The sequence below is a fragment of the Puccinia triticina genome, chromosome 12A, assembly GCF_026914185.1.
Source record: "Puccinia triticina chromosome 12A, complete sequence".
In the NCBI taxonomy this organism is placed as follows: Eukaryota; Fungi; Basidiomycota; class Pucciniomycetes; order Pucciniales; family Pucciniaceae; genus Puccinia; species Puccinia triticina.
In genome coordinates, this window is record NC_070569.1 from 4,261,397 (window position 1) to 4,280,789 (window position 19,393).

Below are 19,393 nucleotides of genomic sequence, written 5' to 3' on the forward strand. Positions count from 1 at the left end.
CAACCCTAGAGGCAAGAGACAAAGGAAAAAGGCAATTTGAGACTGCACGCTTTTGAACAAACAAGTTTGAAGAAGAAACACCCAAAAATATTTCCAAAAGAGTGAAGCTATATACATCAAGTTAGGTTTACATCCTTGTCTATCTCACTCAGCTTGTGCTGGAGCCTGAGGCTGTGAGAACCCAGAATTTTCCAAGCATTAGTTTTAGATTTCAGACTATGGTAATCAAGTCTTCATTGGCAGCTGAGTATGCAGCTTGAAGTTACAAAAATTCATCTTTTTGGTTGGAGAGAAGTGACCAGGGAAGAATTCAGCCCGTTTTTCATCACTTTCTTTCTTTGAGGAATAGAGTTAGGAGCAATGCTTACAATAAGGTTGAGCCGGTGGGCGAGAATCGTTATTGATGGCACTGGCAGCCAAATCATCAGCCGGTTCAGTCCAGGAAGGTATTGGGGTCGGGGAGATCAGCACCTGGCTATGCTCTTTGATCGGATCGAAGGGATTGATGACGGCTTGATAAGGTGAACATTCCACACAGTAAGATGGATCGTATCCCCTGGCGGTGTCGCATGGAACCCATATTTCTAGGCCGGGCCATTCCGCACAGTTCTTGCACTTGAAATGAATTCCTAGTTGGGTGTTCTTACAATTATGTTTCTGACATTCTCTGAGAGCCGGACAGAGTCTGTCCTTGTAGGCTGGCTTGATATATTGGGTTGAGCGACAATTACCGCAGGAAGGTTTGGTTAACACTCGCTTTGAACCATGCAAGTCCTTGTAAACGAAGGTGGTAGAGCAAGAGTGGAAGGATTGTAAGAGTAGTAAGGCGAGGATCGGCTTGATGATGACCATGATCCAAGTATACAAATATATCTTCCTTAAGTATCACTTGACGAGTAATGAATTTTATTCAGATCCAGAGGCAAGTGCAAGGCGGGATGAGTTTCTATGGATGCTAATTTTATAAGGTGAAGAATTGATGGGAGAGACAGCCAGTATTAATCCAGAGTTTTATGAGAAGTCCGCAATTTGGGGGGTTCTTTTGATCCAGTTCGACCGAAGTTCGATCGCGTTTGTACAAGTTCATCCGTGCTTCAGTATTCTAAAACAGCAGTCGGCCCAGGAGATCGCCAGTGCAGACAGGTTGAGCGCAGTCGAAGGTCGTGATTGAGGGGTTAAAGGTTATATCCTTCGAGCTTATTTGGATATTTCGTTTCACCCACTTCATTACAGTTTCTATTTGAGTGTCAAAGCAAGACTTGTCGGAGATCGGATGAGTGTACTGTACCGTGGATTTGGGTGGAGACGATCTGGTGCTGCCTGCTGACTGCTGAAGCCTGAGGCCCAAGCTAACTTATGTTGTAACACCAGTCCCCCACTTTGGAGGGGCCTGGGGCCTGGTACAGCCTGGGCTGGCGCGAAGCGCGACCTTTCGCTCCTCCGAAGAGGAAAGTCCCGCCCTCCTTGGAGTAAACCACTGGTCTCTAGTGTGCCGACCCCCTGCGGGAGTACCGCGCCCCTCAAAAAACAGAGTGACTTTGCTAAGCTATCTCCGGTGTGTAAACAGGTCGAGACCATACGATATCTATCTTGCGATGTATAGTTATCCTTGTCTTTGTGCATGCCTTAATTTCCCTTTTCCCTCATCTTGAGTCTTGGCTTTGGCTCAGTGGTGATCCACTGTTGGAGATTTGAAGTGTGGACACTGGAGGGGGTGGTTATGTAAGCCTGGGTTGACGTCATTTAAGTATGTACTCACTCTTCTGAAGTTTCGATGAGGGAACGGTCAACAGCAAGCCACTCGCAACGATGAGCAGCAGCAGTCTGGCCGCACTCCTCCTCCAGGGAACACCCTCGGACTCATGCAGCAGCACCAGCAACCCACTCAGCTCGCTCAGCAAGACCATCCAGCAGAAACACCAACTAGCAGAACACAGAAAACCATACAGTAGCAGCCACAGACAACAGCCGAACCTACTCCTGCACCAGGAACTGGCCAACGAGCAGCAGCAGCAGCAGCAGCAGCAACAACAACAACACAATAACTGGTCATCTGCATTCCTACGAACAGTCCCAGTCCAATCCAGTGAGCACATAAAACATCAACAGAAGAGAGGAGCGATACTCACACCATCTCATCCAGTCCTACAGCAGTCAAACCCCCGCTGGGAATCCGAATTCACTCACCACCTTGACCAGCAGAAACCCATCCACCCTCAAACTATCATCCCAGCAACACCCCTGCCCGCCTTCACTCAACTACCACGGCTCACTCCGCACCACCACCTAAGCCACCACCACCCATATCATCCCCTCCAATCAACTCATCCGATCACCCAAGAACCTTCCATCCAGCGCTCAGCAACAGCTCCAGGTATGTAAGAAGTCTCTGCTGATACTACCATCCAAGAAGGAGCAAGATATCTTGCTGACGAAGGAGCAGTTTTAGACTGGGATTCCGCCTTTCTGAGCTATGATCACGCTACAACCGTTGCTGGGCCCATGCAAGCTCAACCAGATGAACAAAATCAAGAGTCCGCCTATCTTGCCAGGTCCCATTCTCCGATCAACTCCTCATCGCCCGATGCACTGGCCCAAACCGCCGCCTCTCTCATTGCCACCGTGGAGAGTGGACAGCAGGCCCACCACTCGATCAAGACCTCCGATCAACCGGGACTCTCATCAATTGATGGGAATTCGACCGCAGATAAATTCACCCAGAGTAGCTTCATGGAGTTCATGAGACAGCTACGCGACGGTGAAGTGAAGGTCGAGGGCGATAAAGTCGTCCAGCAAATAGCACCCGTCAGAGGAGCTAGTTCAACAATCGACCATGGCACCCAGATGAATTCGCACTCACAAACCCCTGGCCTGTCGATAAACAGCCATCCACAAAACCTAAAATCATTTGGCATCTCAGGAAACCAACCAGCAACTCAAACAACTAGTCAACTAGATAGCTCTGTAAGCCAGCTCCCTTCTGCCGATCAGGCCTTGGCAGCCTATAGAAGAAATCTGGAAAGCGGGATGCAAGAAATCAATGCATTGATGGAAGAGACTGATGCGGAACTTGAACGTGCACAGCATCAAGCTATGATGAATAGCTTCCAGGGTGATGGAGGTGGGATCTCGGAGTCGGACGACATCTTGAGTGCAGAGTTGGACGACCTCTTGAATGCAGCTAGCGAGGTGGGTCGCCCAGAGAAACAGACCTGGACGAATACCGCGACTCACGTGCCCGGAGCCACAGAATCATGGACCGAAGACTTCGATCAACACCAGACCGCCTCGAGAACCGCCCCCGCTGTAGCTGGAGACGAAGAAGATGCAGAGTTCGATGTGATGGGCATGTTTGGCCGTCCGATCCACGCCCGAGAGTTCGAGCTGGAGCGGCTCAAGCGTCTCCAACACGTGCCCTCAGCTCAGCAGCAAGAATGGGAACGGCTCCAAACCGACTGGGACACGATGGCGAGCGATCTCGCAGGTCTGTCCGTCGAAGATCCTGCGACCACCACCACCACCAGTAGCACAAGCGCGATCTCCCCCGCCACGTTCTTGGAGCGGATCCAGGCGCTCCGAGCGGAGACTGGGTACACTTTCCAACAAGCCAACCCGCAGCTCTTCCTGCGCTCAGACCACAGATCGATGCACCATTCGAGCCACCACCAGACATGGGAAGAATCGGTTTCCCCGCTCGAGTCGGTGCTCCAGAAGGAGAAGGAGGTGCTCAGTGAGCCCGAGTCGGCGAGTGCATGGTACGAACTCGGGGTCAAGCAGCAGGAGAACGAGCGCGAGGAGATGGCCATCCAGGCCCTCCAACACGCCATCCACCTCGACCCCATGCTCTCAGACGCCATCCTTGCACTCGCCATCAGCTACTCCAACGAGAACCGGAGGGCGGATGCGTTGGCGGAGATCGAGCGATGGATCGGGGTGGAGACGGGGCGGGTAGCGAAGTACCGCCAAGCTGCAGCACCCCGTCCCTCGGATCAGCTGCCGAACGATGAGGACAGGGCGGGAATGGACGAGCCGTCGAAGCTGCGAGAAAAGCATGCCGAGCTGACGAGTAGACTGATCGAGATCGCTCGTCTGGGGGGCAGGGTCCCTGACAAAGCGTCGGTCGACCCGGACGTACAGATCGCGCTCGGTGTGCTCTTCAACGCCAACGACGAGTTCGAGAAAGCTTGTGACTGCTTCGCAACCGCGCTCGCCGTCCGCCCGCTCGACCCTCTCCTATTCAATCGGCTCGGCGCGACGCTTGCGAATTCGGGCAAGCCGGACGAAGCGGTCGAGTTCAGTCCCCGCCCGCTCTTCATGACTAGCTACCTGCTAACTATGTGCGTGGTATGATGATAGGTACTATAATCGGGCGATCGAGCTGCTGCCGAGCTACATCAGGGCGCGATACAACCTCTCGATCTCGTTGATCAACATGGGCAAGTACCGGGAGTCGCTGCAGAACCTGTTCGACGCGCTGGTGATCCAGGACCAAGCCTCCTCCGCCTCCTCCTCGCTCGCCTTCCCGCCGCAAGCCACCGAGGCCGCCCATGGCCCGCTCCATCGCCTCTCGGGCAGCCAGGGCGAGCGCAGCGGAGTGACGTCGGACGTGTTATGGGAGACGCTCGGAATCAACTGCTCGTTGTCAGTCTTGTTTCCTCTCGTTGCTCGCTGATCGGACGCGCGTCGAACGCTGACGCTTTCCGGTCATCCGTCGCTTCCGACAGGTTGAAGGGCCAGGTCGGCCTCTCCCAAGCCGAGCTGGAGAGCTGTGTCTCGCGCAAAGACCTCGACCAACTCAAGCAAATCCTGCCCCACTTCCTATAACCGTCTCCCTTTCCCCCCTCTCTCGCTGCATTTTATGAATCAATATCGATCCTCCACAAAACAAAAGGAAATTAGTTTGATAGTGGAGTATGGTTGGAAAGAAGACGGGCTGCTTCGGGTTTCCCTGACCATCAGCTATGAACTCAGATATGTTGTAATGTTGTTACGCAACCCCCACTTTCCTGACACTGTTTGTAGTAGTACACTTTCCTCTCGGCCTTCTGTTCCCTCATCCTCATCCTCCTTCACCACGCACACGATGAACAACAGAATGTATGTATCGATCTCCTTACTCAGCGGGACAAGTCCCGCACAACAGATTGCAGGTGGTGAGGCGAGATGGTGAGTCGAGGTGGTGAGTTGAAGGGGAGGGGCTCCGACCGCGAGGTCAACATTGTTGGTCGGCGCATCGAGTTGTCTGGACTCAAGTGCCGGCGTGTGGGCTGGTTGAGGCTCTTGGGAGGACGGGTAGCTTGGCCAGTCATGGTTTCCAATGATTGGGCCCTGACGGCAATTGTGCCAACCAAAACACAAACTTATATTTTAAACCAAGCCCCTCCGCTGTCGATGTGTGGCTTGCCAAGCAAGCCTCCGACAGCCCTCGACAGGAGAGACTTGCGCTCTAAATTGCCCCCTTTTCGAGCCAGTCACACCATTGGCCCTACAGACTCGAGAATTTCTGGCAAACAAACACATATTTTCTTTTCAAAATGTTTTTAAAAATGTAGTTTTTAGTTTAAAAGAAATATGAGTAGACAGACTTGTAGCCTGCAATCTCAGCTTCCATTTCACAGTTTTTGTACCTAGCTGATACACATAATTACTAGCCCACTCCACCTACTGTGAAGTGGTTCTGGAGTGGTGATCCAGCAGTTTTTGGGCTCAGAATTTGAAATTCCCTGAGCGCTTGCGGGCTCAAAAAGGGGGATTGGGTACAGAAATCCACCATGTAACAACATTTACAGGACGTTTCTTACCAGGGGGGATGGGCACAGGGGAGTTTGAAGTGGGGGAAAATAAGCTAAGAAGCTGGTGATTGTAATTAGGGCTGGCCCCCATTCCCGGCCTCTCCGGGTATACCTGAGGTCTGCCCCGCGGGTATAGGGCTCCAAGACGCCTCTTTGCCTGGACCGTACCCGGCCTACCTGGCGGGTACGGTCCACGGGCAGCCTCCGAAATACCCGCAGGTATATTGGGTGGAAGGTCATGTCCAGGTGAGCTACGGCTACCAATCTGCACCCGCGTGGAGGAAGTGAGGAAGAAAAATGCACATATCAAAAGTACAAAGGTCCCTCAGCTTGGACTGGGGCCCTCATGGCTCATGGGCGCAAAGTGGGTGCAGTAGCTCTGGGCCTTACCCGCGGGAATCGGGAGCGGGTTGCAGGTATGACTGCGGGCTGGCGGGGATACCCATGGCCCAGCCGCCCTGCGGGTACCCTGTTCCTGTTCCCAATACCTGCGGGTAAGGCTTGGGCTGCTTGATTTTGGTACCCAAGTGACAGGTATACCCGCGGGACGGGTGCCAGGCTAGCTCAAAGCGGCCGGGTACCCTGCGGGATCCAGCCCTGATTGTAATGGTGCCAAAGGCAAGAAGAGAATCAGAAGTCTACAGGGTGATATTGGGGAAAATGGGGGAGCGTGGCATCCTCCCTGCCATTTGTATCAATCCTGTAGGGCCAGACATGCAACTTTAGAGGCAAGTCCCTCCTTCAGAGGTCGCTATGCTCCCCTGAGGAGGGTACGCTTGTGTTAAGTTTGCCCCCTTTTGCGGGGCCAAGATTCAGTGGCTTGGTTTTGAATCTCTACAGCTCCTTTCCCTCTTAACATAAGCTTAGCTGGTAGGCATGCATTTTCCCCCTTCCAGCCTTTAGAATTTGATGTGATGCATAAAAATCCTGCTGCCCACAGAAATTCCACAACAATTGGGCCTAACCCACTGGATTCTAAGACGTGGTTGATTTGACTGGTAGTTTGTGTACACAATATGCTGACAGAGGCTTGCTTTGAAAGTTCAGCCTACCCCCTGGGGGCCCAAAGTCTCAAGTTCAACCAGACCCATAAATCATGCCACTCTGTGTACACACACACATGTTTTCAGGACAGCAGGTTTTATCTCCAGGCCCTGGCAGGAAACCTCTAATAAGACAGGAGGCTGCCGGCAGCTGGAAACCATAACTGGGATGGTGGATGAGCAGGATGTGGCAAATCTGTGTGGAATTTGACTGTAAGTTTTGCAAACTTCTTGGCTGGTGAAGCTCCCCACCTGATTCCCCTGCAAAAGATCAGGTTTTATGGCTGTCAATCAACACCTGCAGGGGGTGTAGATTTGAGAGGAAGTCCTCTAACATAGCTATTATGAAACCATGCTCCAATATTCCAAAAAACATTTATGCACTATTTTAGAAATGTAGCTCAGTTTGAAGTGTTTGGGTGGTACATTTTTTTTGAATGGGAAGTTTATGATTTCATGGTGTAATTTTTTATGTGAGTCAACTTTGAACACCCTAATTAAACAATTATGGTGTTCAAAGTTGGTTTGCATAAATCATAAAATCATCAAAATATTTTGGTGAGGAAATTTTGCATTACATGATCAGACATTCATATCCCCTGCAAAAAAGATTTCATGATTTTATGATTTATGCATGCATAAAATTATGCAAACCAACTTTGAACACCATAAATTTATGATTTTAAATATCAAGAAATGCTTGGCTACAAAGCTTCCATGCGATGATCAATGTTGTACTTCTGGTAAAGATCTAAAGGCCCTGTATAACCAGGTCTGCAGCCTCTGAGACTCACAAAGATTGAGTAGTCTTGGGGCAGATTTGACAGGAAGTCCAAAGTTATTAGCCTTGTCAATACATTAGTCAGCTTGGCAAGCTACATATGCAAAATGCAGCCAGGAGTTCCTGAAAGTCTCTGTTATTCCTTATTTCAACTTGATTGGGGGGCACTGAGCTAGGATGGATAAGTTGCATTGATTGTAGATCACTGTTAAATATCAAACTGAAGAATTGCAATTATATCAGACAAAAAGGAAAAAGAAAGACAAAAAAGAACAAAAAGATAAAAGAAAGTACCTGAAGGCAAACACAACAAGGAGAAGAGCACGACAAAAATAGATTTGAGGAGAGAAAGACAGAAGAGCAGACTAAAAAGAAAAAGTTCAACAGGAGAGCTCAGAAGCAAAGAAAAGGGTTTTGGAACATACGACCGAGAGATGTGTTTGAGGGAGAGGTGAAGAATCTTGAGGCTTTGGCAAGTTTTGAAGACGAATGTGTGAAGGTCTTTGGGAGGAACAAACAGTCCGGACGGCAAAGTGAATAAGGCAGTTGACACTGTGAAGTGATGAATCAAAAGATAAGTTGAGTGAGTTCCCCGAGAGAAGGAAGCAAGGTGAGGGAGAAGTCAAGTTTAAATATTCAGGAGTTGTTGGAGCTTGCGGGTGAGAAGAGTTGAGTGAATCGAGTGGTCGAGATGAGCGGTTGTGTAGTTGATGATTAGCATTTGTTGGTTTGGGCGTAGGAGGCAAGCTTGGGAGTCTGAGAGACTGGAGGAATAAGAGATGATTATGTAATGGTTGAGTGGCGTCCGCGAGACCAGAGAAAAGCTTAAGCTGACGTGAGAGCTTGACTCTCAACAATCACAACCAAACACCACATGAATCAATGAGCAATGAATCCTTTGATGAAACTACTGGAGGACTTGCTGTCAGTTCAGAAAGCTGCCTATTTTCTATTTCTATTTTCTATCTTGTGGCATAGAAAAGTGCCTTTTCTCCCCTTTGAAAATAGAAAATAGCATTTCCCTAGTCTTCTAAACTGGTGGGAAGTCCTCCACTGGCACATTTCTCTCATATGGTCTATCCCACCAATGCTATGAATCTGCAAAGAGTGGCAAACCCAAGCAGGAATGTGGAGGGAAATTGTTCCTCTGCTAAGAGCATTCACATTTGTTGGGTTAAGTTGTCAATTTTGGGGAACTTAACCCAACCAGCAATCATAGTTGGTCCAGGCTTAATCCCAGGTCAACAAACCTCAGGCCTGATTTCAGGTTTAGGCTCACTGAATCTAGGTAGCCTAAACCTGAAATTGAGGCTCAGGCTAGGGCATTTCTGATGTCAGTTAGCTTGAAGCTGATCCGATAAATGTGTTTGTCCACTCAAAACAGCCTTGGTCAGCTAACCTGCCCACAAACCCGGGCTTACTTGACCTGGAAATCAAGCATACAAATGTGAATCCTCTCAGTGATGAAAAGCAACAAAAAGTTTATTTATAAACCAGGTACTCCAGTTGTATCCTCTCCCACTCGGACCAGCTGACGGCGACATATAACGTCCCTCCTGCTCTCGTCCCTTCCCTCCTCGGCTTCCCCATCCGTTCTGTGGAGTAGATGAATTCTGGGTGGCTGCGGCTTGCGCTCGCTGTTGGCCAAAGTGGGCCGCTTGAAGGCCTGCAGTCAGACCAGGATTGTTGATGAGCACTAGTCAGGGAGCGTTGAGTCCGTGTGGACGAGTGCGCCATTCTTTAATCGTTTGTAGAAGTTGCTGATTAGTGCATCTATGAATCCATCATACAACATCAAGTCGCCAGAGAAATACTCCTTTATTTTCTTGAGTCGACAACAGCGGCTTGCTTGACCGCCAAAGTGATCAGGCAGACGTTGATCCCTGTCAAATATTGAAAGATACGCCCCTTAAATGTCGCAGACACGTAGCTTCTGAAGGCCAGAGGCTCCAGAAGTTTCTATGGAAAGATTGAAACAGTGGCTAAGTTGATGATTGAGACAAGCTTACCTTGCTACAGAGTTTTAGAGACTCCTGCTGTCCAGTCGACTGCTGCAGCTCTCATTCTTTCTCCAGCTTTTCGGCCCCAAGAGCTTCAGCTTTGGCCAATCTGGCCATGGATGGGTGAACTTGGCCGGATTCCCCTTTGATTTTTCAAATGTACTTTTACTGTTACTAAACAGAAGTTCTCGCGAAATATAACCCTTCAGCCATGGCCCCTTCGTACGCAGTTTGAATTTCTCCGATTTCACGCATCTGAAGCGATCAAAGCGGTAAGCGAATCACAGTGGCTCATTCCAAGGAGTCCGGTAGATGCTAACCAGGATGGTGGTTCAGTTGTTCCCTTCGGCTTTGCTAGACGTTTTTGGGCTGCACGGATACGCCCATCACATTCTTCAACGAGACCAAGGATATTGTTTTCATATGATATCTCTCTGAGGTCCGATAATCGGCGGGCTTACATAACCCTGACGCGAGACTTGTGTCACGTCCGGCAGGGCCGTTGCTACCCACCTTCAACTGCACCCAATCCCATCCATCTCGACATCATCAGACATGACAAGTTACGCCTCACGCTTCGCAGATGGCGAAGAGTATGGCGGTGGAGGCGGGTTCATGCAAGGTAGACGGCAAAACAGTTCCAGATTTACGCGTGCATCTTCAAATTAACTTGATACTTGAATCGGCATGGATATAGGCTCCCAAAATAATAACAACACGCCGGGTGGCACGCGACGAGTCGAACAAGCTTTGCGGCCAGTTACGATCAAACAAGTGCTGGATGCTGAAGCATCAAACACCGACTCGTCAATTTCGATCCAAGATATCGATGTGACCAATGTGCGTCCTGGCTTTCCTCTAATCATCCGCCTTGTCATCCTTCTTGGATACTTGATCGCCCGTTTTCGAATGAAACCCTAATCAAATTCCCCCACCGCCAGGTTTCGTTTTGTGGGGTGGTTCGTGACATTGTTAGACACGCAACCAATGTCGTCTTGCAGGTGGAAGATGGAACTGGTGGGATCGAGGTCCGAAAGTGGATCGATTCCAGTGATGGAGAGAGCGAGGGGTTCGAGGCTGAGACGGGCATTCAGTTTCGTGAATCCGAAAGCTCCAAATACACTCCCCTTTGTTCTGATCGATGTTCTTTCTTTTTTGCTTTATTTATCTCATCAATTACTCGATAACCAAACGGTAGAATTCGTGATTGGGTACGAGTCATCGGATCAGCAAAGCTCTTCAATAATAAAAAGAGCATCGCCGGACTTCGCCTAGAGAAAATCACCGACTTCAACGAAATCAACTATCGTCTTCTGGATGCAGTCCGAGTCACGCTGGCTTACGAGCGTGGATCGACAGTGTGTATCTTCTCACTCTCCCGCTCGAGCCATCCATCGAACCTGACCTTTCTCCGTCCCCGCCACCGACCACACCCTTGCTACTACTACCCCACAGGGCGCTGGCGATAAAATGAACATCGACCAATCAACTAACCACGTCAGCCATGGGAAGATTGTCCAGCCTAAAAACCCCAACAGGACTGCCAAACAGAACAAGATCATGGAGTTCTTCGCACGCACTCAACCTCCGGATGAGGGCATCAACATCCATGAGATTGCTAGGGAGTGCCATCTTGACGTGAAAGATGTGATGTAAGTACTCGGAAGATGGCGCTCTTTTTTTTGTTGGGTATGCTGACCCTAATTAAATTGCCTGTATCTTCTGGGGCGGAATAGTGACGAAACGGCCCAGCTGATCCATGAAGGCGAGTTATTTACGACAGTGGACGATGAGCAGTTCGTGCATTTGTTTACATGTATCACTCTTATTATCCTCTTTGGATGGATCTATTCACAGCTGATAAAACAAACTGCCTAACTTTCTTTGCTGTTCTGTTTCATTTCCAAGTCTCATGACTACAACCTCGTAAAACATTCAGCTTCAAAAAAAAAACATGCATGCAGTCAACTCCCTCGGTGGACCCATTTTACTATGGGTTAACAGGGTCATGGGTAAAGGTCCAAAGTCTGTATTAACCCATGTTTATATGGGTCAATACTGACACCCTATTAACCCATGGATTTGATGGGTAAATGAGACTTGCCTCTCTTAATCTGCATGGGATAAAATATAACTTTTCCATTTTTATGAGTGCACTGATGGATAAGACGCCATTTCATATGGCTCCAGTCCACCTAGGGCTTGAAAACGTGTTTATTACTACAAATGGAGTGTCAGACACATCTTTTAAACCAGAAAACAAATAAAATAAGAAACAATATGTATTCATTTGGAATTGAAAGGTTGGAAGAATGTTGTGATTGTTGTTTGTTGTTTGTTGTTTGTGGAGCGGTTGCAGTCACAACAGGACCCTGGCAAACCCCTATAAATGGGCGGCATGAAAATGTATGAATTATTTGGCAAAATCACAAAATGGTACACATGAAAATGGTATGAATGCCTTTTTTTGCCATTAAGGGTAGGCACCTCAAATGTATGAGATTTTCCTCAGGGAAGGGAGGGTAGTAATGAAAAATGTATGAGACCAGCTAGGAGCAACCAAGTGCTCCCTCTTGACCCCCCCCCCCCCCCCCTTGGCAGCACCTATCAGGATGGTCAGAAAATGTATGGGACCAGCCGGGAGTCACCAAGTGCTCCCTCTCAACCCCCCCCCCTCCCCCCTTGGCAGCACCTGTGCATCTCCACCACTTGTTTCCAATCAGTAGCGGGTTCAACATTACTGATGTTGGGGGGAAATGTGTATCCATCCCTGGAAAATTGCAGCCACTTCTTCTTGCCACGTCTCAACCTTCATTCTTGGAACACTGGGAAAAAGAGTTCTTACATATGAAAGCTCTTGCAAAGAAAAGCTTGATTGTATTCATTCAACATTAGTACAGTAATCCAAGACATTTTCTTTCTTATTTTGTGGTTTTTTCATGTGCACTGGCGCCCTTGAAGCTAGGAAAAATGGATTGTAGCTTCAAAAAACAGGCTTGCGCCCCCTCCTGCGGAAAAAAAATGGTAGGCATGAAATAGGTATGAAATTTTTTGAAATCCTCTGAGGGTAAACATGAAACATGTATGAATGGGCTGTGAAAATGTATGAATTTTGGAAAAATTGAGGATTTTACATGCCACCCATTTATAGGGGGTTGCCAGGGTCCTGTCACAACCTGTTTCAAGCAGTTTTCCATTGATTGATTGAGTTCATTGGCAGCTTCATTGGTACTGCTCTCAATGTAGTTGTGATGTGGGGTGAACCAACTCCACATTTGGAGTGCTGAGAGTTCAAGAGGTGCCTGGGGCAGAGCAACACAGACTCAGGTTTTTTTTTCCTTTTTACTCTCAACAGATTAAGAGTACAACAGCTCTACCAACAGACAACATGTGAAGCCCCGCGCTCCTCTTGGGTTTCACAAGGTTACACTAGACTTTCCTTTGATTATATAAGCTCTCAACTATATAGTCCACACTTCCCCACTCCCCACCTAGCTCAGTAGAGACCCCGGACTGATCCCTCTCTCACTGAGCTAGGTAAGCTTCTCATTTCCTTTTCTCCTCCTTCCTCTATGATCCATCTTGTATGTAGAGAGACCCCGGACTGATCCCTCTCTCACTGAGCTAGCTCTATGAAATAAAGCCCCCCAAGATTGTTTCTAGAACCGCTCCAAGGCCTCACTGCCTTGCCCCTCCGCCTCCAAACAGTGAAGGGTCTCCCAACCCTTACACAACACCAGCAAAAACAACATTGTTTCATGGTTAACACCCATAGGGCAAAGGATCCATCACTTGGTCTACTTCCCTCTCCTCAGCAACACCCTAGAAAGGGACCAACTCTAAATGAAAGATGAAAGCTTCAGAAATATTTTGCCTTGACTAAGCTTCCCCTGTTACCTCCTTCTCCACCACCAACACCACCCCAGATCTCACATTCTCTGGCAAATCACATTCCATAGACTGTCAAACTAAAACATTCAATTGGCAACCTCCATATTCAAGATCCACAAGAACCCAAAGAGATCAATTGGCCTTCTTTGTTGTTTATCTCCCAGATCTCTTACATATTCTCAGAGTCACAATTTCTTATCCAGAATATCAGCTCACTTCCCCCAAATCAATATTCAATGACATCCAGCACACCAACCAACAGCAAATCTACCCCAAGCAAAGGTAAAACTGATGCAATACAATGCAGTATCACCCATTTATTGGCATCACCCCCAGGAAAAGAGATAGTCACTTGCTGACAAGTGACTTGATGCAGCTTTGGTTTCTGCTTGAGCTCTTCTCCAAATCTGCTCCACCAGTACATGTAGAGCTTGCAGCAACAATGTGAAGTTACTGAAATCTGGTGATATGAAATGTATTTTTTTAAAAAAAAGATTATAATACAAGTATGCCAAATTATCCTTCAAAAGTTGTTTGATGATATTGGAAACCATTTTTTGACTTGAGAATGGATAACATATTTTTAAATCCTGATTTTGTGAGCAAATTTCAGTTACTGATAGCTAAGAATCAGGAATTAAAGAAACATGTCCCATTTTAAAGTCAAAAAATGGTGTTGGATATCATGAACCAACTTTCAAAGGATAATTTGGCATTTTTAAAAAATTCTTACATGAGATCATGTCAACAGATGAAAGTTGAGCCACTTCTCAGTAACTTCCCATTGTGGCTTGCAGGACTGCACCAGAGAGCGCATCAGCTAGGAAAAGGCTGGTACAACACTTAAAATCAGCTGGGCCAAGACCTTTCCAAAGCTGATCATCAACTGATCATCAGCTGAGCCAACACTGTTCCAAATCTAAGCATTAGCTGAGCCAATGCTGTTCCAAAGCCAAGCATTTGATCCACTGTTCCAAGCCTATTTCAAATATGAGTATCAGCTGATCCAAGGCTTGTCCAAAGCTGAGCATCAGCTGGTACAGGAGTCGTTTGAAGCTGAAAATCAGCTGGGCCAAGATTGATCCAAAGCGGAACATCAGCTGGACAAATTCTGGTCCAAAGCTGAGAATTTGAGGGGCCAATACTAGTAAACATCTCAGGCTAAGCTGGTTTCAGACCTAGAGTCAGCATAGTTGACCTAAATTCTGCATTTATCAGTTATTTCTACATTGATTGTCTTATAAATTTCTTAAGCTCAAGATTTAACCTTTTTTTGAATTCATATTCTTTTTTCTCATTCATGCTTGACCCTTGTGCTCACTGGTCACTTTTCAAATTCACACTTGACCCTTGTGCTCACTGGTTTTTCAACAGATCCTCCATAGAGTTTGCTGTTTCTCAAATTGCACATACCCCTGCTACGCAGATGAAACAGAGCACACCAACCACATGTACATATCTAATTATGTGAGCCAACTGTGAATTTTTCTGAATTCAGGATCCCCCATGCAGCTGGAAGATACACAGACTTCAGACCACCAGACCTGCACCCCCAGATAACCCAGGATCACCAACCAAAGGCCACTATACTCCTCTTTCACAGGTGCCAAAGATAATGACAGTAACATAGTAACCTTTTTCACTGAACCTAGTTTATCTCAGAGTGCAACTCTGTGTCTCTCCCTTCTCTTCTTTTTCTCTCAACTCTCGGATCATCAGTTCAGGATAGAGAATGTCAACCAGTACCAGTGCCCGGCCCCTGTGGTACAAGGTACCTGTTTTTTTGCTGGAAAAGCGGTGTGGTACCTGGGTACTGCCCCAACTACTGCTTTCCCCCACCAGGGGAAGTGGCTAACCTTGATGACTGACAACAGGTCATCAAGGACAGTCCTAGTGCAATCATTTAGAGGAGTCAAAACTCCTCTTGATGAACAGTGTGTCCTGGTTGTTGAGGGGATTACCCTTGATGACCATGGCTGACCTTTTGATGACCAGAAAAGGTTGGCAATTGCTGTTCTGCTCATTGAGAGCTCCTCCCCCCAATGGCCAATCTGTTCCAGTCATCAAGGGGAGGAACTCTTGATTGCTTATCTATCCTGGTCATCAAGGCCACCTCTTGATGACCTGATTGATGAAACAAGCCAGTGGTACCCGCAAAGCGGTGCCGGGTGCGGTACCAGGTACCAACTTTGGCTGAAAAAACAGGGGGGTACCTGGGTCTACTTTGACATTCTCTAGTTAAGGACCTCAGTCTATTTCTACCAAGGATCAGATTAACCTACCACCCCTTCTTTTCCTGTGGTTTTTGTAAGAACAAAAAACCACATAGGTACCTTTCCCTCTAAAGAACATTGACAAGCATCTACATGGTCTAAAAAACAGGGCTGATTTTACATTCTTTATATCTTGGAATATAATCAGAGTTCACCTATTTTCCTTGTGTCCTGTTGTCACGCAAGAGACTCAGGCTCACAGCTGGTACAAGACTGCTTAGAATCAGCTGGGCCAGGACTGGTTTGTGTGGGGCAAAGATAAGACCAGAGCACTATACGAAAAAGTCTAGAAACTGCTAGCAGTTGACATGCAGGATACTCCAGTGTAACTACCATTGTAACCCCACACAATGGCACCATGCCCTTTCATGCACAGTCACTGTGCAATGTGCACAGCAACTGTTGAAATAGCCTTTGAGAAAGGCTTGAGTATCACCTCAAGCTTCCTTTGAGCTTCTTTTTTTGAAGTGAAGAAAGCAGAACAAACACAACAGGGAGAAGAGACAAGACGAAACAAAGCAGGGAAGGGTGCGGGGTTTTTTTTAGTAGCACAACAGGGTGCGCTCGACGCCTGCGAAGTCTTTGAGGACGCGGACGTGCGAGAGCTCGGCGGGCAAGGCGTGGAGGAGGAGGGCTTTGAGGGGCGCGGCCTGGCCGTGGCCGACTTCGAAGACGAGCTTGGGCAGGCGGGGCGTCCCGGCTGGTGGACCTGCGCGGTGGTGGAAGGAGGCATGGTCGGGTTTGAGGAGGCCAGCAGAGGCGACGAGGAGGAGGATGTGGCGGTAGAAGTCGAGTCCGTCGTGGGGGTCGCTCGAGGGGCTTATCGGCGGGCTGGCGTCGGGTCCCACCGGGTGGGGCTCGGGCAGGCTGAGGGCGGAGCGGTAGCTGGTGAAGAAGCCGTAGTCGCCGCTGGGCGTGTTCCTCCTCGACAGGAGGCGGTCGGGGGCGGCGGCGAGGCCGGGATGGCTGCGCTGGCCGACGAGCGCGAGTCTGCTCTCCCAGCCGGTGACGGAGCGGGGCAGGGCGTGGTAGTGGGCGAGGGGGATGTAGGGCGGGTTGGAGAGGAGCATGTCGAAGCCGGCCAGGCTCTGGGAGGCCTGCTTGAGGTTGGCGACGAAGGTGGGGGAGAAGAGGTCGAGGTTGAAGAACGAGGCGCGGCCCCTCCCCCGCTGGGCCGGGCCCGTCGGCTGGCTGTGGAGCGTCCGGTGCTGCGCCCCGTTCTCCCGCGCCAGTCCTACCGCCGCCTGGTCCACATCCACCCCCACCACATGCACTTCCGGATGGTGGTAGGCCAGGTAGTTCGAGATGCAGCCGCTGCCGGTGCCGATGTCCAGCACCTTGAACGCACACGGCCGGCCCGGCTTGTCGGCCACCGAGGCGCGCGCCGCTCGTGCTGCTTGGAAGTACGTACTCATCGTGCGCGAGAGCTCGGTGACCCATTGCTCCGTCTCCGGCCGCGGGATCAGAACGGGCGGCCGGATGGTGAAGGTGAGGTCGCCGAATGGGACGTCGCCTGCCAACAGGGTTTGTCAATGAGCCCGGCGGTTGGTGGTGGTCAGGAGAGCGCGAAGGAGGCCTACCAAGGATGTAAGCCAGCGGCTTCTTGTGGGACACATGCTGTTCGACCCACTCGGCGAGCAGCTGGTCGACGAGACGCTGGGTGAGGCTGGCCGGAGGATGTGATTGCGGAGCGCGACGGAGGATGTGCTTGCGAGCGCCGGTCCTGAGCCAGCCGAGTTCGGTGTGGCTGCGTGTCCAGTGGTCGGGCGTCGGCACGCTGAGGCCCTCCTCCTCGAGATACATCTCGACCAGCCGGCGCTGGAGCCCATCCTCAAACGCGCCGCTTGCGGGCGCCGGGAGACGCGGGGGACGCGGTGGCGCTGGGCGGGGCGTGGCGAGCTGCGGGCGCGCGGTGTGGGCGCTTCGAGGGGCCGGAGAATCGCCGGCAAGGGTCGGCCTGCCTGATCAAATCCCCATAGTTATTTTCCAGTCAAAAAGCGACGTGGCAGGAATCCGGTCCGACCGGAGAGCTCTTTCGTTTTCCCGATCCACAAAAAGACAGATCGGGTGGGTATCGGACCAGACCTTCAGTCTGTTTTTGTGGATTGGGCCAACGATCAAGAAGGGAGTTCTCCGGGCCGATCGGGTTCCTGTAGCATTGCAGCGAGTGAGGGTGGGAAGGGAACAGGGGATGTATTTACCTGGCGGGTTGGCTGTGCTGTGGGTGAGTTGTGAAGTAGTTCGTCTCCAGCCGGCGCTGGCGGTGTGCTTGGAGGGTGCGCGGAGTGTTTAGGGTCTGGAGGATGATGATGATGATGGCCGTTAGTAGTGGTCGGTCAGGGGGTTCAGTGTTCGACTGACCAGGGTGCTAGGCTTGGTCAATGGTTTGGACCACATCGTGGGGGTGAGGTTGCTGGAAGATGTGGGGGAAAGTTCCAAGTTAACCAAGGCCCTCGCTGCTGCGGGCGGGTGTCTCCGACAGCCCCCGGCCGGAGGGACTTGCGCAGCATCTCCAACGGTCCGGGGGGCAGTTGGCCCAAGTTTCCCGGCCCGCAACCGGATGACTTCCCGTCTCTTCCCGTGGGCTAAAAAGCCAGATCTGTCAGGCCAGGTTAAACCTTCCTGGCTGGTGAGAACTTAATCTCAATCACTTTTCACCAGCCAGTAAGGTTTAGATCTGTGAAATTTTAGTCTGTACGGGGGGCGTAGATCCTACAGGAAGTCTTCCAGTGGACCGGCAGGTAAGTTAAAGCCACAATCCAACCAAGCTCTGCATCGCCTCTGAAGATTCAAAGCAACCTCAACACCACTCAACACAAAATATACTCAAATGGATGGACAATGAAGACAATGTCCTTGCCTCCCAGCAATCAGTACTCAGCTTAATGATCAAGACAAAAGAGAAAAAAAAAACACGGCGGTTCAACACCCGGAAGAATAGAAATCAACCGGAATCAACTTCAAGGACACCAACAGCTATATGATGATTACTTCACCAAGAACCCTGCTTATCCTCTTGAAGTCTTCCGCTGTTGATTTCAAAGGCAAAGGAGCCTTTTCCTACAAATCATTGCCGATGTTGAAAAAGCCAACAATTACTTTGTACAGAAATGTGACGCAGCTGGAAGATTGGGCTTTTCACCTCTTCAGAAGGCCACTGCTGTGATACAGATGTAGTGCAGACTCTGTTGACAAGTATCTTTGTATGAGTGAGTGAAACTGTCATTATCTTTGCAATCTTATATCAAAAATCTAACCATGTATCTGAAAGGCAAAACAACTGCAATCAAAAGCTTGGAGCAGTTTTGACAGACCATTGTCAAGGTCTATGGTGAAGAATACTTGAGAAAACCAAACAAAAAAAATGCCGCTAGGCTCCTGGAAGTTGCAGAGGAGCGAGGTTTTCCCGGGATGATGGGATCAATTGATTGTATGCACTGGTGCTGGAAGAATTGTTCAGTGGCTGATCAGGGCACATATAGCGGCAAGGAGAAAGAGCCAACCATGGTCCTTAAAGCAGTGGCCTTGTACAACACTTGGATTTGCTTTGGACAGCCCAGTACCCTCAATGATATCAACATACTCAATTGATCACCAATCTTTGACCAAATTA

At 49.4% G+C, this 19,393-nt stretch overlaps 4 protein-coding genes across 4 annotated transcripts; 2 read left to right on the top strand and 2 right to left on the bottom strand.

Annotated features, from left to right (window-relative positions):
• Positions 1 to 351: 351 nt before the first annotated feature.
• Positions 352 to 852, bottom strand: PtA15_12A409 (uncharacterized protein; the record flags this gene model as incomplete). Its single annotated transcript, XM_053162015.1, has 1 exon — positions 352 to 852. The coding sequence occupies one exon, from the start codon at positions 850 to 852 to the stop codon at positions 352 to 354; it is 501 nt and encodes a 166-aa protein (XP_053025975.1).
• Positions 853 to 1,809: 957 nt separating this feature from the next.
• PtA15_12A410 (uncharacterized protein) lies at positions 1,810 to 4,824 on the top strand (the record flags this gene model as incomplete). The annotated part of the gene is made up of 7 exons (XM_053162017.1): positions 1,810 to 1,995; positions 2,072 to 2,086; positions 2,152 to 2,374; positions 2,444 to 2,964; positions 3,085 to 4,292; positions 4,357 to 4,641; positions 4,725 to 4,824. The coding sequence occupies 7 exons, from the start codon at positions 1,810 to 1,812 to the stop codon at positions 4,822 to 4,824; spliced, it is 2,538 nt and encodes an 845-aa protein (XP_053025976.1).
• A 5,347-nt stretch (positions 4,825 to 10,171) lies between these two features.
• Positions 10,172 to 11,546, top strand: PtA15_12A411 (uncharacterized protein; the record flags this gene model as incomplete). The annotated part of the gene is made up of 7 exons (XM_053162018.1): positions 10,172 to 10,238; positions 10,314 to 10,456; positions 10,558 to 10,709; positions 10,815 to 10,974; positions 11,072 to 11,268; positions 11,353 to 11,412; positions 11,525 to 11,546. 7 exons carry the CDS (start codon positions 10,172 to 10,174, stop codon positions 11,544 to 11,546), a joined length of 801 nt encoding a protein of 266 aa, XP_053025977.1.
• A 4,776-nt stretch (positions 11,547 to 16,322) lies between these two features.
• Positions 16,323 to 18,177, bottom strand: PtA15_12A412 (uncharacterized protein; the record flags this gene model as incomplete). Its single annotated transcript, XM_053162019.1, has 4 exons — positions 16,323 to 17,293; positions 17,361 to 17,737; positions 17,982 to 18,076; positions 18,142 to 18,177. 4 exons carry the CDS (start codon positions 18,175 to 18,177, stop codon positions 16,323 to 16,325), a joined length of 1,479 nt encoding a protein of 492 aa, XP_053025978.1.
• Between the last annotated feature and the right edge of the window lie 1,216 nt (positions 18,178 to 19,393).